The sequence below is a fragment of the Pecten maximus genome, chromosome 1 (genome assembly GCF_902652985.1).
Source record: "Pecten maximus chromosome 1, xPecMax1.1, whole genome shotgun sequence".
Classification (NCBI taxonomy): domain Eukaryota; kingdom Metazoa; phylum Mollusca; class Bivalvia; order Pectinida; family Pectinidae; genus Pecten; species Pecten maximus.
The window spans coordinates 13,793,220-13,818,254 of NC_047015.1; the positions used below are offsets into that span (position 1 = coordinate 13,793,220).

General features: G+C 40.3%; 1 protein-coding gene across 1 annotated transcript in view; it reads left to right on the top strand.

Annotated features, from left to right (window-relative positions):
• The first annotated feature begins 13,470 nt into the window (after positions 1 to 13,470).
• Positions 13,471 to 25,035, top strand: part of LOC117325626 (AP-1 complex-associated regulatory protein-like) — a 44,476-nt gene continuing 32,911 nt past the window's right edge. Inside the window, exons 1-2 of the mRNA XM_033882003.1 lie at positions 13,471 to 13,605; positions 15,509 to 15,560. Coding sequence (XP_033737894.1) covers positions 13,562 to 13,605; positions 15,509 to 15,560 — 96 coding nt within the window. The 5' untranslated portion in view covers positions 13,471 to 13,561. The remainder of the gene's footprint in view (positions 13,606 to 15,508; positions 15,561 to 25,035) is intronic.

Here is a 25,035-nt window from a genome sequence, read left to right on the forward strand (position 1 = left end):
GTTTGTTTGTTATATCTTTGAAAAAATTGGGATCCCCATCCCATAACCATATACAGTATAGCATTCTTGGCCATCAAGTGATAAACACAACCACATTGTTAAAAAGGGGCCCTGGGGTATTTCCCCACCTCTAGGGACTTAGTTCTTTTGTTATATCTTTGAAACCATTGAGATCCACACCCTATAACCATATATAGCATTATTGGGCATGTTGTAGAAATAGGCCCTAGGGTCTTTCCCCACCCCTAGGGACTTAGATTCTTTGTTATATCTTTGAAACCGTTGAGATCCCCACCCCATAACCATATATAGCATTGTTAGACATCAACAAATAGAGCTGTTAACAAATTTAACATGAACATTATTTTGAAGTTTGATCAAATCAACCAGGTGAGCGATACAGGCCCTCTGCGCCTCTTGTATCAAGTTTGAAGAAAACGTATGTCCTAATATTGAAAATGGTGAAGAATACGAAGTCCTCAGTAACTATACACGGTCAACAGTGACACTTCGGATATCGGAACACAGGGATTCGTACCCACTCACTCTGGTGAATGTCAGTAGATGAAACAACCGAAATGGAAGCCATATGTAATACATACAATGAACATTGAAAAAATACATTTTAAACTTGGTCTTCAGCTTCACTGGTACCATAGAGCGGAAAATTGTAGGAATGTTAAGGAAGGAGAGCCAACAATGTGTTGTTATTTTTCGGCCTTGTAAAAAAGCTTAACATGGCAGCCAAGGCCGCCATTTTATAACATGACTGAACAAGACCGATTTTAAAATCTTCTCGAGTTCCACCAGTCACGATCATGAGGTAGTCCTAACCAAGTGTTGTTATTTTTCGTGTTTGTCCAAAAACCAAAGATGGTCGCTATACCACTACACTCGCTACTGAGTACAGTATATAGTCCAATATAGTACAAGAGACTTTAGAGTCGGGTGACCGTTAAAGGCCCTTGTGCCTCCTGTTGTAGGGCCTATCGAACTGTAATGTTATTGTTATATACTGATTTAGGTATTTACAAAACATGATTGCGGACACTTGATTTTCGTAGTGAAGGGAAAGTAACTTTTATATATTGATAAAAATAGATCATGTCTGATACCATTATTCTCTTTAATGGAAAACGATACCAACCCTAGTTCTGAGAAACCTGTTAGTAAAGGTGTGGGATATTGACGCATTTCTTCTCTCCACTGCAATGTTATGGTCAGCAATGGTGAAAAACAGTTAATGTTCATCCCTAGCAGTATGAAAGACAACGTGGAAAAAAATCCGATAGGACATGTTTAATTTTAACATATGTTTTATTTACATAAACAAAAGGGATTACATGTAGGCCTAGTCGGTAAGTTTTTGTTCGTACGTCAACATTTACATTGTCCGGAGGTTTCCCGTCAAAGTACTGAATGAATTTCAATGAAACTTCATACGGGTGTTCCTTGCAACAAGTTCTGGAGACAAGTCGAATTTTAAGGTCGTGGTTTGCGAATCATTCTTGAAGTTTCCTACTCCCCACACAAAGCCATTTGGATATTTCTCGGTAAATAAATGTAACCACACTGTATCCAACAACAATTAATTTTATTCCATTTCAGCTTTCACAAACAATCATTTCATTGCACATCTGCATGTATAATTCTTATACCTGCATGTTATAATCACGTACTAACCTTGCGCCACTAATATTCCTTGTTCACACCCAAATGTGCATGCTTATAGTTCATTCTTTCCTTCAAATAAACTGTGTGTCGTTTTTCATGGCGGGCGTATTATGTACCGTTCGCGGTACTCTTGTTCAAACTTATAACTTCTCCCGTAATACTGATAAACACTACACAAACATAGTCACATGATCGTAAGAGAATACAATTGTCATTAAATGTATTCAGTGCAGGGAGAACGTTCAGGAGATGGAGTGGGGGTTGGAGATAAAGAGGGTAGGGTAATACTTTTTTTTATAATTTTTACTAGGATAAAGAGATAATTCGGCCGGGACTGACGAAGTACTTCGAGTTAAGCGGGGTCATAGGGGCTTGGCACGATTTCCCAAATAATGGTCCATATATATATGTATTATAGTGTCACTATAATACATTATAGTGTCACTATAATACATATATATGGACCATCATTTGAAAAATCGTGCTAAGCCCCTGTGAGCGGGGTATTCGAGTTTTCCGAGTTCGAGTTAACGAAGTTCCACTGTAGTTGTTTTACCCGATCTTTCCTAGCAGTAAGAAAGACAAAGTGTAAAAAATATGTCATGCGGACATACATGGTATAAAAGTTTCAGAATAATAATATAGTACACGCCAATTGCAAGGGCAGCTAAATACATCTCATATATACTTAAGAGCAAAAGAAAGCATACATTTATGTAAATGATGGTATATTTCCAACACCGAAATACAAAACTAACACGTAATTGAAATTATTGGAAATTTCATTATATTGGCAAATAATATTTCAACGCTAATTACACCACGAAGTAGTGACGGGTCAACAATGGTTGCGTTCATTACCAGGGCTATCTTAGTATAGTGTATGTCCTCCGTCCATTACGAGGGCTTTCTTAGTATAGTGTATGTCCTCCGTCCATTACGAGGGCTATCTTAGTATCGTGTATAATATCCGTCCATTACGAGGGCTATCTTAGTATCGTGTATGATCTCCGTCCATTACGAGGGCTTTCTTAGTATCGTGTATGTCCTCCGTTCATTACGAGGGCTATTTTAGTATCGTGTATGTCCACCGTCCATTACGAGGGCTGTCTTAGTATCGTGTATGTCCTCCGTCCTTTACGAGGGCTGTCTTAGTATCGTGTATGTCCTCCGTCCTTTACGAGGGCTGTCTTAGTATCGTGTATGTCCTCCGTTCATTACGAGGGCTATTTTAGTATCGTGTATGTCCTCCGTTCATTACGAGGGCTATTTTAGTATCGTGTATGTCCACCGTCCATTACGAGGGCTATCTTAGTATCGTGTATGTCCACCGTCCATTACGAGGGCTGTCTTAGTATCGTGTATGTCCTCCGTCCATTACGAGGGCTATCTTAGTATCGTGTATGTCCTCCGTTCATTACGAGGGCTATCTTAGTATCGTGTATGTCCTCCGTTCATTACGAGGGCTATCTTAGTATCGTGTATGATCTCCGTTCATTACGAGGGCTATCTTAGTATCGTGTATGTCCTCCGTTCATTACGAGGGCTGTCTTAGTATCTAGTATGTCCTCCGTTCATTACGAGGGCTATCTTAGTATCGCGTATGTCCTCCGTCCTTTACGAGGGCTATCTTAGTATCGTGTATGTCCTCAGTCCATTACGGGGGCTATCTTAGTATCGTGTATGTCCTCCGTCCTTTACGAGGGCTGTCTTAGTATCGTGTATGTCCTCCGTCCATTACGAGGGCTTTCTTAGTATAGTGTATGTCCTCCGTCCATTACGAGGGCTATCTTAGTATCGTGTATAATATCCGTTCATTACGAGGGCTATCTTAGTATCGTGTATGTCCTCCGTTCATTACGAGGGCTATCTTAGTATCGTGTATGTCCTCCGTCCATTACGAGGGCTTTCTTAGTATAGTGTATGTCCTCCGTCCAATACGAGGGCTATCTTCGTATCGTGTATAATATCCGTTCATTACGAGGGCTATCTTAGTATCGTGTATGTCCTCCGTTCATTACGAGGGCTATCTTAGTATCGTGTATGTCCTCCGTCCATTACGAGGGCTGTCTTAGTATCGTGTATGTCCTCCGTCCATTACGAGGGCTTTCTTAGTATCGTGTATGTCCTCCGTTCATTACGAGGGCTATCTTAGTATAGTGTATGTCCTCCGTTCATTACGAGGGCTATCTTAGTATCGTGTATGTCCTCCGTCCATTACGAGGGCTATCTTAGTATCGTGTATGTCCTCCGTCCATTACGAGGGCTATCTTAGTATCGTGTATGTCCTCTGTCTATTACCAGGGCTATCTTAGTATCGTGTATGTCCTCCGTTCATTACGAGGGCTGTCTTAGTATCGTGTATGATCTCCGTTCATTACGAGGGCTATCTTAGTATCGTGTATGTCCTCCGTCCATTACGAGGGCTTTCTTAGTATAGCGTATGTCCTCCGTCCATTACGCGGGCTATCTTAGTATCGTGTATGTCCTCCGTTCATTACGAGGGCTATCTTAGTATAGTGTATGTCCTCCATCCATTACCAGGGCTATCTTAGTATCGTGTATGTCCTCCGTCCATTACGCGGGGTATCTTAGTATCGTGTATGTCCTCCGTCCATTACGAGGGCTATCTTAGTATCGTGTATGTCCTCCGTCCATTATGAGGGCTGTCTTAGTATCGTGTATGATCTCCGTTCATTACGAGGGCTATCTTAGTATCGTGTATGTCCTCCGTCCATTACGAGGGCTATCTTAGTATCGTGTATGTCCTCCGTCCATTACGAGGGCTATCTTAGTATCGTGTATGATCTCCGTTCATTACGAGGGCTATCTTAGTATCGTGTATGTCCTCCGTTCATTACGAGGGCTATCTTAGTATCGTGTATGTCCTCCGTCCATTACGAGGGCTGTCTTAGTATCGTGTATGTCATCCGTCCATTACGCGGGCTATCTTAGTACAGTGTATGTCCTCCGTTCATTACGAGGGATATCTTAGTATCGTGTATGTCCTCCACTCATTACGAGGGCTGTCTTAGTATCGTGTATGTCCTCCGTTCGTGTTTATCACAGCGCTGATTCCCCTCCTCATGGACCTTGTGTGCCGATCGATGATGTTCCTAGGAATGTTCCGCCACTCATGGTGGAGAGCCCTTTCCAGTTCTGCCAGCGTTTTTGCTGGGTTTTGACGATGACGTACACTGCGGTTTAAGACATCCCAGATGTGTTCTATTGGGTTGTACAGGGATTTCGACGGCCACGGCAATACATTAATGTTATTGGTTCTGAGAAAGTTATGTGTTACTCGCGCAGTGTGGGGTAGCATTGTTTTTCTTTTTCTTGCATTAACGTCAAATTTGAACCAATGACGTGTGAAATATGGCACAACCTCTTGGTTCAGCACCTCAACATAGTACCTTGATGCCGTTAGATTTCCTTGAATTGTTACAGATATGTTTTGTCTTTATGTCTGATGCCTCCCCAAACCATAACACCCCCCCCCCCTCCCTAAACCATAACACATCCCCCTCCCCAAACCATAACACACACCCCTCCCCAAACCATAACACACACCCCTCCCCAAACCATAACACACCCCCTCCTTAAACCATAACACTTCCCCCTCCCCAAACCATAACACATCCCCTCCCCAAACCATAACACATCCCCCTCCCCAAACCATAACACACCCCCTCCCTAAACCATAACACATCCCCCTCCCCAAACCATAACACACACCCTCCCTAAACCATAACACATCCCCCTCCCCAAACCATAACACACATCCCTCCCCAAACCATAACACACCCCCTCCTTAAACCATAACACTTCCCCCTCCCCAAACCATAACACATCCCCTCCCCAAACCATAACACATCCCCCTCCCCAAACCATAACACCCCCTCCCTAAACCATAACACATCCCCCTCCCCAAACCATAACCCCCCCTCCCCAAACCATAACACATCCCTCCCCAAACCATAACACCCCCCTCCCTAAACCATAACACATCCCCCTCCCCAAACCATAACACATCCCCCTCCCCAAACTATAACACACCCTCTCCTTAAACCATAACACACACCCCACCCCAAACCATAACACATCCCCCTCCCCAAACCATAACACATCCCCCTCCCCAAACCATAACACATCCCCCTCCCCAAACCATAACACATCCCCTCCCAAAACCATAACACTTCCCCTTCCCCAAACCATAACACATCCCCCTCCCCAAACCATAGCACACACCCCTCCCCAAACCATAACACATCCCCCCTCCCCAAACCATAACACATCCCCCTCCCCAAACCATAGCACATCCCCCTCCCCAAACCATAACACATCCCCCTCCCCAAACCATAACACATCCCCTCCCAAAACCATAACACTTCCCCTTCCCAAACATAATACACCACCCTCCTTCCCCCAAACCATAACACCATCCCCCTCCCCAAACCATATGCACACACCACACACCCCTCCCCAAACATAACACCCCCCTCCCCAAACCATAACACATCCCCCTCCCCAAACCCATAACACACAAACCCTCCTAACATACCACTCACACCAACCCCTCCGTCAAACCCATCAACACATTCCCCCTCCCCAAGCCATAACACATCCCCCCCCCCCAAACCATAACACACACCCTCCCCAAACCAAAACACTCCCCCCTCCCCAAACCATAACACTCCCCGCATCCCAAACCATAACCCCCCTCCCCAAACCATAACACATCCCCCTCCCCAAACCATAAACACATCCCCCTCCCCAAACCATAACACACCCCCTCCCCAAACCATAACACATCCCCCTCCCCAAACCATAACACAATCTCCTCCTCCCTCCCAAACAATAACACATCCCCTGCCCCAAACATAAACACATCCCCTCCACCCAAACCATAAACACATCCCCCTACTCCAAAACCAAATTACCATTACACAACACCCCTCCACCCCAAACAGAACACTTCCCCCTCCCCACATAAACATAACCACATCCCCCTCCCCAACCATAACACACACCCCTCCCCAAACCATAGACCCCGCCCCCGCCCACCGCCCACCCCCCCCCCCCCCCACCCACCGGCCCCGCCCCAAACCCAACCCCCCCCAAAACCCCCCCCCCCCGCCCCATCCAAACCGCGCCCCCCAGCACGCCCCGCCCCACCCCCCCACCCCCGGCCCCCCCAACACAACCCCCCCAACCAGAACACAGCCCCCCCCAACCAAACACGGCTCCCCCCCAAACCAAACACCCCGGCCCCAACCAAAACACACACCCCGCCCAAACCAAACCCCCCCCCCAAACCATAACACCCCCCCCCCCAACCAAACACACCCCCCCCAACCAAACACGCCCCCCCAAACCAAACATGCCCCCCCCAAACCATAACACCCCCCCCCCAAACCAGAACCCCCGCCCCCCCAAACCTAAACAGCCCCCCCCCCAAACCAGAACCCCCGCCCCAAACCAAACCAACCCCCCCCAAACCAAACACACACCCCCCCCCACCCCCAACGAACAAAGCCCCCCCCCCCAAACCATAACACACACCCTCTCCCCAAACCATAACACATCCCTCTCCCCAAACCATAACACATCCCCCTCCCCAAACCATAACACATCCCCTCCCCAAACCATAACACATCCCTCTCCCCAAACCATAACACATCCCCCTCCCCAAACCATAACACATCCCCCTCCCCAAACCATAACACACACCCTCCCTAAACCATAACACATCCCCCTCCCCAAACCATAACACACATCCCTCCCCAAACCATAACACACCCCCTCCTTAAACCATAAACACTTCCCCCTCCCCAAACCATAACACATCCCCTCCCCAAACCATAACACATCCCCCTCCCCAAACCATAACACCCCCCCTCCCTAAACCATAACACATCCCCCTCCCCAACCATAACCCCCCCTCCCCAAACCATAACACATCCCTCCCTAAATTGATTTTAGCCTCGACCACTGAAGACGTTGGTTTAGAATCAAACGTTCGTATGGTCTTAATGCTTGCATCGGAAATGAAATGAAAATGATGCTCCATGGACTAACACAATTCTAAAAATGACGTCGTGATGTCGACGTCAGATAGCGATCCCTTAGATGACAAAGCCGGATGTATCTATCCTCCCTGGGGGACGTTTTACGGGGCCGACCACTCCTTGGAAGAACTCTCGTTGTTCCTTGAACAGTTTATTGGTGTAGTCGTGTCACGTTGAATGTTCTGGTGACGTCATTCTTTTAGACGTTGGTCAGGAGCATGCCAAATGCCCTGTCTCTTTGCTCCGTTGCGAGTCTTGGCATTGCTACACTCGTCAACTCTCGATGTTTAGATAATGGGGTACATCTCTCTAGTACAGTGTATACACGGGTCATGCGACAAAAACCGAAGGCATACACCGCACGTGCATTATTCGAAAAACTGCAATTTGGTCAGGTAAGGTGACGCTTGGGTGGCATTTCGTAATATCTAAATTATGTTCATGATTTTTTGTCTGAAATCATCAAATAAACGTTATATATTGATCCTTTACTCATGTTGGACAAAACAATATTTTTCATATGTATGCTTACTTTTCCAGCTCAATATAGATTTAAGTTTGTGAATCCGAAGAATTTGTTTGAAAGGATAATGTAAAGCAAATCATGTAGTTCTAAAACCTAACTTTGATATTTAATCATTTCCCTAGTCGTTTATTGCCACTATTGGGACTTGTCTGCCTGTGACCTAAGGGGGTCAGAAACTTCATTTATACGCTGTGTTAGCCTCGCAAAAGAATGTTATAGGCCAAATGTAGCCAGAATCCTATATTCATACAAAAGAACCTTTATTTCCCTAATAGGACCCATCCCTCCGCCCAAAGGATGTCATGCCCCATTGGGTATAGGGCCCATCCCTCCACCGAAAGGGAACCAGGCCCCCAATTGATATAGGGCTCGCCACTCCACCTAAAGAGAGTCGGGTCCCAGTTGGGTATAGGGCCCGCCCCTTCACACAAAGGGAGCCAGACCCCAACTGGTTATAAGGCTCGCCCCTCCACCTTAAGGGAGTCGGGCCCCAGTTGAGTATAGAGCCCGCCCCCACTCAAAGAGAGCCAGACATCCATTTGGTATAGGGCCCGCCACTCCATCCATGAGCCAGACATCCATTTGGGGATAGGACCCGCACTCCACCCAAAAGAAGCCAGGCCCCAATCGGGGATAGGACCCGCACTCCACCCAAAAGAAGCCAGGCCCCAATTGGGGATAGGGCCTGTCCCTCCACCCAAAAGAAGCCAGACCCCAATTGGGGATAGGACCCGCACTCCACCCAAAAGAAGCCAGGCCCCAATTGGGGATAGGGCCTGTCCCTCCACCCAAAAGAAGCCAGACCCCAATTGGGGATAGGACCCGCCCCTCCATCCAAAAGAAGCCAGACCCCAATTGGGGATAGGACCCGCCCCTCCATCCAAAAGAAGCCAGACCCCAATTGGGGATAGGACCCGCCCCTCTACCCAAAATAAGTCAGACCCCAATTGGGGATAGGACCCGCCCCTCCACCCAAAAGAAGCCAGGCCCAAATTGGGGATAGGACCCGCCCCTCCACCCAAAAGAAGTCAGACCCCAATTGGGGATAGGACCCGCCCCTCCACCCAAAAGAAGCCAGACCCCAATTGGGGATAGGACCCGCCCCTCCACCCAAAAGAAGTCGGACCCCAATTGGGGATAGGACCCGCCCCTCCACCCAAAAGAAGTCAGACCCCAATTGGGGATAGGGCCCGCCCCTCCACCCAAAAGGAGCCAGACTCCCATTGGCCATTCTTCATCCTATAACACAAACAAAATTAAATCTTATCTAAATCCACCTAATTGTGCAGAAGCAGAAGGACAGTGTGGAAACCTTAATTAAGCTTTATAATAGGCTTTTTTTTAGTGAATTTTAATAAAAATATCATGTTTTCAGTGAACCGGTGACATGGTATGATTGTATAAAAGTGTACTCGGAATACATTTCATTAGGTAAATTGTGATTATTCATAGCACTTTGGAAGGATGATTAACACATTGCTTATTGAGTCAGATTGAATTGTTTTTAACTATTTACGACGCCAGGAGGAAAATTGTTTCAGGTGTCTACAACCCTGTTACAGAAATAATGTCCTTTAGCCCCTGACGTTGCACCCCCACCCCCCCACCCCCCGCCCTTGTTTTTTTTGTTTCGAAGAATTCGCGTTCTCGCCTGTGAGCACGGTTACGCTGTTGACACAAATCCCTCCAAAAATCGAAACAAATGTTGGACCATATCATAAGGCTATGATTCCAGAGATGTCAGTCCTAACTGTCTCAATCTCTCGTGTAGGTTTGTGCTTTCACTTCAGTCATTTTATGGTTTTACCTCAAACTAATTGCAACAGAATCAATTTTTGATTTTTCATACAGATTGGTATCAATCTAATTAAAATTAGACTTGTAATTTCCGCTCCTCTACGATACACTGCAATACAGTACCGTAGTGTACTGTAGAGGAGCGGAAATTAACTTGTATTACAGTGTATCGTAGAACAGCGGAAATAACAAGTCTAATTTGGATAAGATTGAGATTGGTTTATACTTTATCACAAGAAATAAATTAAATAAAATAACTAAATAAAAACTGAAATAATAATATATAAATAAATAAAAATGGAAAATGTGTTTCTCCCGAAACAGGTTCAAGCAAATAAGAACAATTACTTACCAGACAACTTTGAGATGAAAAATTAACAAATTATGTAATACTGAGCAGACGAAATTAACTTCATTGCAAGACCAGTAAGTATACAAAAAATATCGACAGGAACCGTCACACTAAAAAAATACCATACAATGCTTAAAAGCAAACACATATCGAACATATTAGCTTTAGTTAGATTTGTAAGACGTACTATTGATTTAATCAATATCGATACTGGATTTGAAAAACACGCACGCACGCACGCACACACACACCCACCCACCCACCCATCCACATCCCCACCCACACACATTGAAATTTGATTGGTGTATTTAAGTTTCATGAAGAGATTTTACTTTCAAACATCAGAATATATGAGGATTCAAAGTTGGCCTGCGTATACATGGCAAGCCGTTGTGGATAAAAAGACATTTATTGATAATTCATTTCATTTATTAATAATCACAAATGATTTATTAATTTTTAAAATTGAGTTGATTCATTAATATTAATAAATGAGTTGTTTTTAATTAATGTTAATTGTAAATGCCTCTTTTTTTTCCAGCAACGGCTTGCCATACATGCGGGTCTAACTGTGAGCTGCTTTGAAAGTCAGAATCATACACTGTAGAACGATACTCAGCAGAAATGGCATTTTGGCTACAGGGTTACCTTGTAAATCAAACTTGTCCGGAGTGTTTGAAAAAAAACCTTATTATATAAAATATAAAGCATGAGAAAACTGGACTGTTTGTTCAAAGGACAATGCAGATACAAACGGTACTTTGGGTATATAGCGGATTAAATCATGACAGTATAATACCTACCAACGTCTGACTTATCTCCGAACCGACGATATTTTCCCCGCCAAAAGTGTGTATGTGAACATTCCTACCCCTGTGGTTAAATAATGAATGAAGTCTGGCTGATAAAAACCTCACCTCGCGACTGAACCGATAAAAATGGCGGATTCCATGATTTTGAACAACAAAAATGTAAATATATTTTGTGTGTGTTTTATCCGTTTTTTAGCATGAACTTGTACTGCCATAGCATGGTCCTCTTCATTCCGGGATTTGAAGCTAAACTTCTATGTTATAATTAAATAGAGTTCTAGCTCAAATAGTGTCTTTAGCACAAGTCAGAATGGGGGGTGGTGTTACATAGTTTTCAATAAAATGATGAAGCATGAATGTTTAATTTCAAATTGATTTATCATTTATCATTATGATCGCTTTACTGACAAAATAATTTGTAGATCGTAGATTGGACGACACCTGTCAAAAAAAATAAATATATATATATATATTATCCAGAATCATGGACTTGACCATTTTTATACTGTAAGATTGAGGTTATGGCTATTTTCTTTTTAGCAAAATGACCGGATTTTTTTCAGTGTCGGAGGGTGACCTGACGACAGACGCCCACGTGTATTCCATATTGACCTGTGATATCACAAAATGTTAGAAGGTTCATAGTTGATTCAGAGCATTAATCATTAAGTATATTTTACTACCGACACATATATTATATATATTACATGGATTACCAGGAATTCCTCAAGGCTCAGTGCTAAGACCATTAATGTTTGTCATCTTTGTAAATGACCTCCCTGGAACAGTTCAATCGGATATGTACATTTTTGCAAACGACACCAAAGTATTCAAAATAATAAAAAGCGAGCACGACAGTGCAGAGCTTCAAAAGGATCTGGACACAATGTGTAAGTGGAGTGATACATGGCTACTTAAGATGCATCCAGACAAATGCAAACAGATGAGAATAGGCAAGGGAAAAGGAAGAGAACATGATGAACCTGAACCGGACTATCATCTCAACGGAAAATACCTGCAGAAATCCAAACAAGAGAAGGACATAGGAGCAATCATCGACTCCGAGCTTTCGTTTGACGAACATATATCAGAAAAAGTTAAGAAAGCGAACTCTATGTTTGCACGTCTCAGAAGGACTTCCAGTTTATGGATACCAGGTCTTTTATCCCATTATATAAATGTCTGGTAAGATCCCAACTTGACTACGCTAGTCCTGTGCGGGCACCACACTTACAAAATCACATTGACAAGATAGAAGGGGTTCAAAGAAGAGCAACCAAGTGTCTCCCGGGAATGAAGGAATTGACCTACAGTGAGAGGCTGGAAAAACTCAAACTACCAACTTTGGCATTCAGAAGAATTAGAGGAGATATGATAGAACTGTAGAAAATAATAAGCAAAATATATGATAAACAATGTTTTAATGGTATCATTTTATGGAAGGATGCTGCCGAACGCAACAGTGCCAGAGGACATACCAAAAAAATATTCCCTAGACTATCCACAAATACGCCTAGAAAAAAAACTACTTTTCAAACAGAACAGTGTCAATCTGGAACGAATTGCCCGAACATGTTATATCAGCATTAAATGTAAACTCCTTCAAAAACAAGCTAGACGATCACTGGAAAAACCAAGAACTTTTCTTTAACTACAAAGCATCAATTAATTCATAAAAAACAATGTACACTAGACCAGACAGAAATACTGTATCAATCTGTATTATGTATTATTTTGAGTCTGGTATAGAGGACTTAAAAAGTCCTGAACCAGAAATAAACTTAACTTAACCTAACTTAAGTATATATAACCATTTTGATATCACAACCCTTAATTATCGGACCTCCATTCCTGATACCAGCCAGAGGGCAATACGTTCGAGCTGAAGTGGAAGCAGCAAAATCCGGAAATGTTCGAGAGGACCCGTGATATAGGCCTAATATTACTTTGGATGGGCTATCACTTTCAAGGGGGTCATGATACTCCAAGGGGAGATTTTAGACTCAATACAGTACACATACTGTACAAAAAAAGGTATTATAAGAAGTTAACATAAAAAAGGTTACTTATATATGCCATCTTTACTTTAATGATTTTGGTTCAGTTTAATTCAATATCATACATCAGAAATCTCTATATTAACATCAACAGATAGGCCAGTATCGGGTGGCTTAGTCTGCTGGAAATGAATTAGTCGTGCGCCACCTTCCCGTTTAATAGGGAGACTTATTTCCCTTTGGTGTTTCCGGTGAGAAGAAGGAAGTGTTGGTCTGCTGGAGACCCACCTCATCATGAGATTATGACACAGTAAAGGATATATCGACATTGAGACATGGGGAACTGTCTAGGGAGATGCTTCGGCATTTCCAGCAAAAAGTATATTGAAACCCAATTTGTTGAATAACTTGTTATTTTGCCACGTTGCAGCCTATTGTCACGTCTTTTAACTTGTCGATGTTTGTTTATCATAGGCCTACACTGTAGCTGTTTCTGTTCCTACGCTATTTCTCATGTAAATGTCATACATATTAACCTAAACACATGTATCCATTCTATTGTTTTTCATCATATTTATCCAGTGTGTTATAAACAACAAATACAATGTTATATTGATTTTGACTAAGGTGAACAGATTCTATAGCCCTTACAATAATAATGTATACATGAAACGATACATACCCCTATGGTCAATGTAATTTGTTCAGCCCAGTCCTGCCAGCACTATTTCAAAATCTACCCTGATACAACCAAGTGAGGATGAATCTACGTAAAAAACGATTAAAAAATAGTAGCACAGTCTCCTGGTCCCTGAAACATGTATTAATGTACCACACATTCTCCTGTTTGTTTCTCCTGTGTGATCTCTAACATGTTTGTTTCTCCTGTGTGATCTCTAACATGTTTGTTTCTCCTGTGTGACCTCTAACATGTTTGTTTCTCCTGTGTGATCTCTAACATGTTTGTTTCTCCTGTGTGACCTCTAACATGTTTGTTTTCCCAGTCTGATCTCTAACATGTTTGTTTTTTCCTGTGTGATCTCTAACATGTTTGTTTCTCCTGTGTGATCTCTAACATGTTTGTTTCTCCTGTGTGATCTCTAACATGTTTGTTTCTCCTGTGTGATCTCTAACATGTTTGTTTCTTCTGTGTGATCTCTAACATGTTTGTTTTCCCAGTCTGATCTCTAACATGTTTGTTTTTTCCTGTGTGATCTCTAACATGTTTGTTTCTCCTGTGTGATCTCTAACATGTTTGTTTCTCGTATGTGATCTCTAACATGTTTGTTTTCCCAGTCTGATCTCTAACATGTTTGTTTTTCCTGTGAGATCTCTAACATGTTTGTTTTCCCAGTCTGATCTCTAACATGTTTGTTTTTCCTGTGTGATCTCTAACATGTTTGTTTCTCCTGTGTGATCTCTTAACATGTTTGTTTTTCCTGTGTGATCTCTAACATGTTTGTTTTCCCAGTCTGATCTCTAACATGTTTGTTTTTCCTGTGTGATCTCTAACATGTTTGTTTCTCCTGTGTGATCTCTAACATGTTTGTTTTCCCTGTCTGATCTCTAACATGTTTGTTTCTTCTGTGTGATCTCTAACATGTTTGTTTCTCCTGTGTGATCTCTAACATGTTTGTTTTCCCAGTCTGATCTCTAACATGTTTGTTTCTTCTGTGTGATCTCTAACATGTTTGTTTCTTCTGTGTGATCTCTAACATGTTTGTTTCTCCTGTCTGCATATGCAACAAACATTTGGCCATACCTATATATACATTGAATTATCATTATCTTGTTAGTAAGGCAAGAAAATGATTTTCTTCTATTTGATATCAAAAGAATAAATACAATCTACATCCATCCATGTAGTTATGGCTGTAATTCTGTGGTGTGATATTTAAATTGGAAGTGAAAATAATTAAATTGATATAATCATGCTACTGTATACATAATAGTCAAGGATGTTATGTCAGTTATTTGATTTCTTACTGAGCTTAATTTCTAATATATTCTGTAAAAAGATATAATAAAGTTTATGAAAAGCATCTTACAAAATAGAAAATCAACATTTGGAAGAACATTTAACTGAAACATGTTATTAAAGTAATTTGAACTAATTTCTGCATTGAAAAATATCCAGGATAATGATATTGGGTATGACCATGAAGTATAATAACAATGGATGCAATTAAAAGTGTGAGATTTGAAAAAAAATATCTCTACTAAATATGAATGAATAGAGATAAGAATATGATAATTAATTTGGTTTTTTATTTGTTTGCAAGGCGGAAGTTTCTGAGAACAAGATACAGCGTGGAGCGGGATATTTCTGTGGAGGTAAGCTTCAGATTTGGCTCAAATGCTCATATTTGTCCTTTAGAAATTGATTCCAGAAGAAAATTAATGCATTTTCTTTGTTATGTTATCAGTTATTCCTGAAGTAAAAATGGATAAAATTAGTAATAAAGTGATGTGAACAAATGTAGCGATTTAACGGTTAAAATAAATCTGCCTCAAAGATAACCTGTTCTGATTCCTTGTAACCATTTTCAATATTTAAACCCCCCAATCAAGGCACCTGTCTATAAAGGTAATGTTTTGTTGCTCCTCTTTTGTAATAAGTAGTATTTATAGGTAAGTTTGATTCTATAGGCAATCTATGAGAAGTTTTCATTAGTGAGGTTTACATGTTAATCAGTCATTAATCAGCTGCTAAGCAAATATCTCTTCTCTTCTTACCATCAAAACCAATGTAATTTGCTCCCCTTTGTGTGTAATTTGTCCAGGTACATTTTGGGGCTGAATCAAAAATGCTAAAAATACCTTACTCCTGTCATTATATTTTATGCATCAAAATTTTAACCACAAACAATGTCCAGGAGATCCCGAAATTGATGTATGATAATAAAAGTGTCAGACAGATTTATTGATATTCTAATGATTGCTTAATGATTTATCAAAATGATTTTATCATTTGATGTTTTTAATGGTTTTAAAGGAAATAACAAAATTGTGTCTCGCTTATTTTCTTTGAATTGACCATAAGAGGAACAGTTGTGCTACTGTACCACACCACACACAACATACAAACATTGATGAGCTTAACACAAAATTTCCAAGAAGTGTTATTACTTTTTTGTATACCACAACAAGATCTAGAGTGCCTAATTGATTAGCACAATTAAGCATAATGTGCACTGGTATATACATTAATATAAGTTTTATTGAATTGTATCCTTGATCATAAAACCACAGCATCCTTAACAGACTTTGAATCTTCTAATCTATCAGGCTTGTCCTGTATTGTTGTATGCATCATGAGGTGTGATGGCTACTTCACCAAACATTGAGGTAAATAGCTTGTCTATATCTCCATCCAAACTGTTTGAGGTTTGGTTGAAAACTTGAAGTAATACTTGAAGTAGATTCTACTTCAGGTTTTCAAACAACATTGGAACTTTATACAGGAGATTAGCCTATATAGTTTTGATCAAAGTCTTATTTTTTCTGTCTGAGATATTGTTGTAGGTACTTATTTTGTTTTGGGATTTTTTTTTGAAGGAGTAAATATTTATATTATTGTATTGTCAGACACAGATGCTCAGATTGAGTTTGTGACAAACCAATAGGATGGAAACCTGGTGATTAATCTGTGGAATTACTTCCCTTGTACCAGTCAGTCTTTCAATCTTGAGGCCGGAAATTTGTTCAAGAGATGATCATAAATATGTTAAGTGGCAGCTAGGTTATAGATATTTATAGAATTCAAACTTTAGTTTAAAACAATTATGAACAAGTTCTTACACATTTCATTGACCGTTTCAGGTCAGGAATAACATAGGTATGAATATCAGAGGAAAAGTACAAAGGTGTTTTATCAAAACTGTGAATTTCATTATTCCAGTGTCTTCAATTCCTGCTGATAATTGTTAACATATGGAAAGATAAAAGCTTTAGTTTCTTTGTTTTTGCTTGGTATACTTCAGTCTTGATTAAATTACTTACATTATTGTAGTCTAAATTCAAATAACTGAGCAAAAGGAGGTGAAACTTGTTTCTCAAGGATCATAAAGGTTATTTGTATTTACATAATAATCAACATTGTTTTGTTATATCTGTATACTTGGAAGTGAAAGTGCTACATGAATCATGTATGTCCCAATATAATTTTGTCAGAAACATTCTGGTTGGCTTAATTGCATTCATTCAGGTACTCTTAATATTACTTTGTGGACATCATTATATTCTAGTAAGGTTTCAATAAAAAAAAATGTGGACATCATTATATTCTAGTAAGGTTTCAATAATAAAAAAAAAAAAAAAGCTGAATTAGAACTTGGGTTCACTACTAATTTAGCACATTGGGTTCCTTGTATTAAAAACCTTCCGAAAATATTATGGTTCATTTACCATTGACAGAAATATTGGGACTGTTATTTGTAAGAATCATCAAATGAAAAATGACTTTGTACTTTGGCTTTCATAACTTATTTACACTTTTGGATATAGATTCCGTATACATGTACAAGCTTCACCAAAATCCATTTCATTAATGCAAATTAACATACAAAATTTGTTAAATGGTCATAATAGAGAATGAATCTATATATAAAAATAAATTCATCAATACCACCTGTGTAATTGTGTATGATATGGTCATGTATGTACAAATGTATTACAAGCTGAATGGTCTATAAAGAGCACCTGTTATACTACCTATTAAGGCCATCTTTAAAAATACATGAATGTATCTTGGTTTGCTGTAACCCGACCAGGGGGTTTTACATATGGGTAGGTACGTACGTAGTGCTGAACTTTTTATTTATTCAGTTCTGAAAACAGATTTTCAACCTTCAATACATAAACAAACCATAATATAAACTGTTTGGAAATTATTATTTATTCTGTGATCTTAAACAAAAGAAAACACACACCAAGCTTATTTGGGTTTGCGAGACATATTTTCAAACTTGCAAAGCAACTTGCATATAAATATCCGGAACGGTCAAGTCATTAAAAACAAAAAAAAGTTTTATTTTTCATGATAACATTTTCTGAGTAGGCACATGTTTTCTGGGTCCGGCAGGTTAAACCAAACCAACTATATTTTCATTTTGGCCTAACATACTGAGGGTTTGTATAATAGCATAATATTTCGATTTAACCAGAACATCGGTTATATTACTCGAGATATATCCGTTTTCAGTTCAAAACCTTTTTATCCGATAATATAGCGCATCATCCTTTTATCTCAACACATGCATATTTCAACACAAAGTACTTACAAGTGTTTAATAATTCAAAATAGAATGGCATTACAAGTAATTGACTTAGTCAAGCATGGTCTACAATGTCATAACGGATATGGAGCTAGTTTTAAAAGTCTTGTTAGCTTTTTGATTTTAAAAAAATCTGCTGAAGTCCATGGCTAAAATTATGCATATATGCCTGGAGATTGGAATTGATCAGTCCAGAGGCAGACTATCATGTTTGTTTTAGATGCTGTTGCTAGCTATTCAAAGCCTGATCAGCTTTGGTTAATTTTTCAAAAAAGTGAAATTAAAAAATCCCAAATATTAAGATGAGATAGATTGACATAGTAAAGTAACACAAAATATGTCCATTTTCAGGATTTAAAAAATAAAAGTTTTCTTAATTACAAATCAAGCTATGCAGAACTGGCAAGAGGTAATCATTTCAACATTTTAAAATGAATTTTTTTTCTTTTACACATTTACTCTAATAGATATTTGAATTTTAAACTAAATTAACTAATTTGAACTTGTTTATGAAATATTAAAGGTATCACTTCTGTGATGTATGTTTTGTATTATACAAGGAACAGACAGAAAATTAGTTTCAAAAATAGTTCTAGACATTTGAGGATTGTTTGTAACACAACCAATGAATGTTTAGGCGACGAGAACATATTTATAGAACTTTAACAGTTCAAATTTGTTGTTGTAATAAGTAAATAAAAAGCTGACAGAATTCAGTGGTGTTTGGGATAAAGTTTGGTTGATAGTTCTATATTTACAATGCGAATATAGTTCTATATCATTTGTACAAACATAATATTTACAATGAAGCCTTAGTTGCATAATATTTACAATAACAATATTATTCTATATTATTTGTACAAACATAATATTTACAATGAAACTATAGTTCTAAAATATTTACAATCACGATATAGTTCTTTATCATTTGTATATACAAGATATTTACAATCACAATATATATAGCCCTATATTATTTGTACAAGCATAACATCTACAATAAAGCTATACTTCTATATTATAATGTCGCCTATGAAGCATGGCAGACTCTTATAGGCTTGCTACATCAATTTGTCACTTGGTATGTGTCTTTATCATATAAGACCACGGATGGAGTTTCAACCCCTGTCAAAGTTCCATTTCTTTTTGCTGAAGTGATAGCCCTTTGCACTTTACGAATTCGCATAATTAACCGTTTCCCTAACTTTTTCGCTACCGCTTGCTTCATGCTTGGCATATCAAATTTTAACTTTCCGTAAGACTTAACCAAAATGGATAAACAGTTAAATTGACATCCTGTCTCGATAGTCATTTTACTCCGGAGTTATCACCCTTGCAATAATCAATTAGCATTCATTATTAACTATATTTACTTGTCACATCTTCATGAATAAAGGATTACAGTTAGAGTTTAATCCTGGTGTCAAATTCCAACCATTGCTGGAGCTATGCCACACACAGTGATATCCAATCGTGATACCATGCATATATAACCTCAGATGTTGTGTGGACGTTAAACTCCATCAAATGACATGAGAAAAAATGATTCTTTTCATATGGTGATCATGAATTTTTCATAATGACAACCTTTCAATTAAGTGGGCGAGCGGCACATCCACTTCTGTGGAATTCTAATTTGCTTACAATGATGTTTTGTACAAACATAATATTTACAATGAAGCTGTAGCTCTATAATATTTATAACGAAGCTATATTTAGATACATTATGTGTACAAACATAATATTTACAATGAAACTGTAGCTCTATAATATTTATAACAAAGCTATAGTTAGATTTACAATTTCATTTCACAAAGAAATTATTGAATTAAATTCAATGGGTATTGGGCAACTGGCAAAAGCCCTCTCCCTGATATTTACAATGAAACTATGATTTTGATCTTGATTGTTTCAGAGAGGATTATACATGTACAAAGGAGATATATGTATATGTGTAATTTATCACAAACATGTGTCTGTATATCAGTATAAACAATAAATATAATCGCTTATATATATACATTTTGTATATTTGATCAAGTTTGAGGCCCGGTCTCGGCATGAGTCATAAAGTTGTCTTCCTTCGTCATTTGTGTTACTATTTGAATTTCCTGTCATAGTTGTACTGTGATGAAATAAAATATGTACAATTCGCTTCTATGTTTGTAAATACATTGCGATCTAGGTATTCATATCATCTAATAGACGACTTGTCAGTATGATCATGTCAGGGTATCGGGGCGACCATCACTGCACCATTGAAATGTTCTTTTTTAAAGAGCATGGATCGATGTTGCACAGCAGTATAAGCTGCAGGTATTTCTGGCTAGGCGATTGGGTGCTGTAGATTGTGAGTTCAAGGCCTGGTCAGGGCATGAGTCAAAAAGTTGTCTTCCTTCGTCATTTGTGTTACTATGTTATATGATGAATGATTAAATGTTTGGTTAATTAGCAATTGAAAGGTATTGGGTATGTTTGGTTGATGGTTGAAGTGTTTTTGGTTGTGTTTGGTTGGTGGTTGAAGTGTTTTTGAGTAGGTTTGGTTGATGGTTGAAGTGTTTTTGGTTGTGTTTGGTTGGTGGTTGAAGTGTTTTTGGGTAGGTTTGATTGGTGGTTGAAGTGTTTTTGGGTAGGTTTGGTTGGTGGTTGAAGTGTTTTTGAGTAGGTTTGGTTGGTGGTTGAAGTGTTTTTGGGTAGGTTTGATTGGTGGTTGAAGTGTTTTTGGGTAGGTTTGGTTTGGTGGTTGAAGTGTTTTTGGGTAGATTTGGTAGGTGGTTGAAGTGTTTTTGGGTACGGTTTTGCCTTGTTTGTTCCGTGTTTTTGGTTAGTTTTGGTTGGTGGTTTTTGCCCGTGTTTTTGCGTCGGTTTTTTGGTTGGTTTCATTGAGTGTATTTTGGTAGGTTTGGGGTTTTTTGGTGTGAAGTGTTTTTTGGGTAGGTTTTGGTTGGTTGGTTGAGTTGTTTTTTGGAGTAGGTGGTTGGTGGTTGAATGTTTTTGGGTAGGTTTGGTTGGTGGTTGAAGTGTTTTTGGGTAGGTTTGGTTTGGTGGTTGAAGTGTTTTTGGGTAGGTTTGGTTGGTGGTTGAAGTGTTTTTGGGTAGGTTTGGTTGGTGGTTGAAGTGTTTTTGGGTAGGTTTGGTTGGTGGTTGAAGTGTTTTTGGTTGGTTTGGTTGGTGGTTGAAGTGTTTTTGGGTGGTTTGGTTTGGTGGTTGAAGTGTTTTTGGGTAGGTTTGGTTGGTGGTTGAAGTGTTTTTGGGTAGGTTTGGTTGGTGGTTGAAGTGTTTTTGGTCGGTTTGGTTTGGTGGTTGCCGTGTTTTGGGTCGGTTTGGTTGGTGGTTGCCGTGTTTTGGGTCGGTATTGGTTGGTGGTTGCCGTGTTTTTGGGTCGGTTTGGTTGTGGTTGCCGTGTTTTGGTCGGTTTGGTTTGTGGTTGCCGTGTTTTTGGGTCGTTTGGTTGGTGGTTGCCGTGTTTTTTGGGTCGTTTTGAGTTGGTGGTTGCCGTGTTTTTGGGTCGTTTTGGTTGGTGGTTGCCGTGTTTTTGGGTCGGTTTGGTTGGTTTGCCGTGTTTTTGCGTCGGTTTGGTTGGTGGTTGCCGTGTTTTTGGGTCGGTTTTGGTTGGTGGTTGCCGTGTTTTGGGTGGTTTGGTTGGTGGTTGCGTGTTTTTGGGGTCGGTTTGGTTGGTGGTTGCCGTGTTTTTGGGTCGGTTTGGTTGGTGGTTGCCGTGTTTTTGGGTCGGTTTGGTTGGTGGTTGCACGTGTTTTTGGGTCGGTTTGGTTGGTGGTTGCCGTGTTTTTGGGTCGGTTTGGTTGGTGGTTGCCGTGTTTTTGGGTCGGTTTGGTTGGTGGTTGCCGTGTTTTGGGTCGGTTTGGTTGGTGGTTGCCGTGTTTTTGGGTCGGTTTGGTTGGTGGTTGCCGTGTTTTTGGGTCGGTTTTGGTTGGTGGTGCCGTGTTTTTGGTCGGTTTGGTTGGTGGTTGCCGTGTTTTTGGTCGGTTTGGTTGGTGGTTGCCGTGTTTTGGGGTCTGTGTTGGTTGGTGTTGCCGTGTTTTGGGTCGGTTTGGGTGGTGGTTGCCGTGTTTTTGGGTCGGTTTGGTTGGTGGTTGCCGTGTTTTGGTCGGTTTGGTTGGATGGTTGCCGTGTTTTTGGGTCGGTTGGGTGGTGGTTGCCGTGTTTTTGGGTCGGTTGGGTTGGTGGTTGCCGTGTTTTGGGTCGGTTTGGTTGGTGTTGCCGTGTTTTGGGTCGGTTTGGTTTGGTGTTGCCGTGTTTTTGGGTCGGTTTGGTTGGTGGTTTGCCGTGTTTTTGGGTCCGGTTTGGTTGTGGTTGCCGTGTTTTTGGGTCGGTTTTGATTGGTGGTGCCGTGTTATTTGGGTCGGTTTGGTTGGTGGTTGCGTGTTTTTGGGTCGGTTTGGTTGGTGGTTGCCGTTTTAGGGTCGGTTTGGTTGGTGGTTGCCGTGTTTTTAGGGTTGGTTTGTTGGTGGTTGCCGTGTTTTTGGGTCGGTTTGTTTGGTGGTTGCCGTGTTTTTGGGTCAGGTTTGAGTTGGTGGTTGCCGTTGTTTTTGGTTAGGTTTGGTTGGTGGTTGCCGTGTTTTTGGGTCGGTTTGGTTGGTGGTTGCCGTTTTTTTGGGTCGGTTTGGTTGGTGGTTGCCGTGGTTTTTGCGGTCGGTTTGGTTGGTGGTTGCCGTGTTTTTGGGCTCGGTTGATTGGTGGTTGAAGTGTTTTTGGGTAGGTTTGGTTGGTGGTTGAAGTGTTTTTGGGTAGGTTTGATTGGTGGTCGAAGTGTTTTTGGGTAGGTTTGGTTGGTGGTTAAATATGTTTGGGGTAAGATTAGCTGACAGGTTATCATGTCAATAGTAGATTTGGTTTCCAAGTGCTGAGTTTATACTCAATACTATATAAATAGCTACTTGGTATCAAATAGATTACATGGACCGTGTAGACTCAGGAACAAACTAGTCCAGAGTTGATATGGTGCCTTCAAAATGGGCTTTGGGGGAAAAATCACTTAGTGAAACTGTAAGATATCAGCTCACAGTTTTTGTTTAACTGGTTACTAAGGATTGATGTCTGGTTACTAAGGATTGATGAACCACAAATGTAACTGTGATGATGTACAAGTAATTTAAAAAGAGGAAAGGAACATGAATGGTAGTAACCTTGACTGGAACTGGACCTGTTGACCCCAATCTCTGCCCCTCCTTCATTGTTTCTTGTGGTCAGAGGTCGTACATAGGGGTTTTTCTGAAATCAAATTTAAATGTACATTGATGTACTAGTATGATGCACAGTTGGAATTAACACTTTCATACATTAAAAAAAACTGGTTTGACAGTGCTCTAGTCTTGTAGAAGTACTGGTATACAATTGTATAATGTTTATATCCTGTGATAATGACAAGGGTAAATTTTGTTACAATTACCCTTATAGCAGATTTGCCAGTTTAAATTAGATGTCTCCATAATGTTAGTTAGGTTTTCTGGGCTATTATTTGCTTCCTATTCGAATATATGTCTCTTATTGGATGCAAGAATTGCGACACATCATGTATCGGAGAGACCCTGAGGAGATATAGGAATGAGAAAGACATAGAAACCTCGGAAGGCAGGAGATTTCACAGATCATGCCGTAAAAGAAAATGATGTTGTTGACAAAGTGTTTGACAGAGAGAACTGTATTTTCAAGCGACAGGTAAAGGAAGTCATCTTCCAGGACAAAAGGGGCCTATAGACTACCACATCTATGGCTAGGTTAGAAACATAGTTTAGCCAAATCAACATCTACACATAGTAGCCGAATCTCCTCAGAGCAACCCAATTAACTTATACGCTGTGATGCCACCTCAGTGTTCATAGATTTGTAGGTGAAAAAGATTGTAGATTTGATCACAATCTCATACACCTGCCTTTCTGGGTTTCTACATGTCTTTCTTGTTCCTATATCTCCTCGGGGTCTCTCCGATAGCCTTGAGGATGACCCCGTCCTGGAAGGCCTGTCAATGTTGCAACCCCAGAAATGGTCAATAAAGTTCATGATATTGATATGACTGACAGACAGGTTTTAGAGATATATAGCCAGTAGAGTTGGCATTTCACAGGAAAAAGTGCATTCCATTCTGACCGAGGATCTTGCAATGAGAAAGCTTTTGGCCGATGGGTACCAATACTTCTGACAGTTGATGAGAAGCACACCAGGCGCACATTATTGTGTGCTAATCTGAACCTTTCTGCCAACTTTTTCGGAGATTTGTCACTATGGATGAAACATGGGTCCATCATTTTACCCCAGAAGCAAAACAACGATCGAAACAATGGAAGTACCCTAGCTCTCCCCTGCCAGAAAAGGCAAAGACTGTTCCATCAACGGGGAAGGTTAGGGCCTCGGTTTTCTGGGATGCAGATGGTATTCTACTGTTAGATTATAATGGACAAACAATCAATGGCACATACTATGCTTAACTTCTGAGGCAGTTACTGGAAAATATTTAACTACAGCGCTGCGGAAAGCTCGCAAAAAGTGTGTTATTCCATCAGGACAATTCTCCT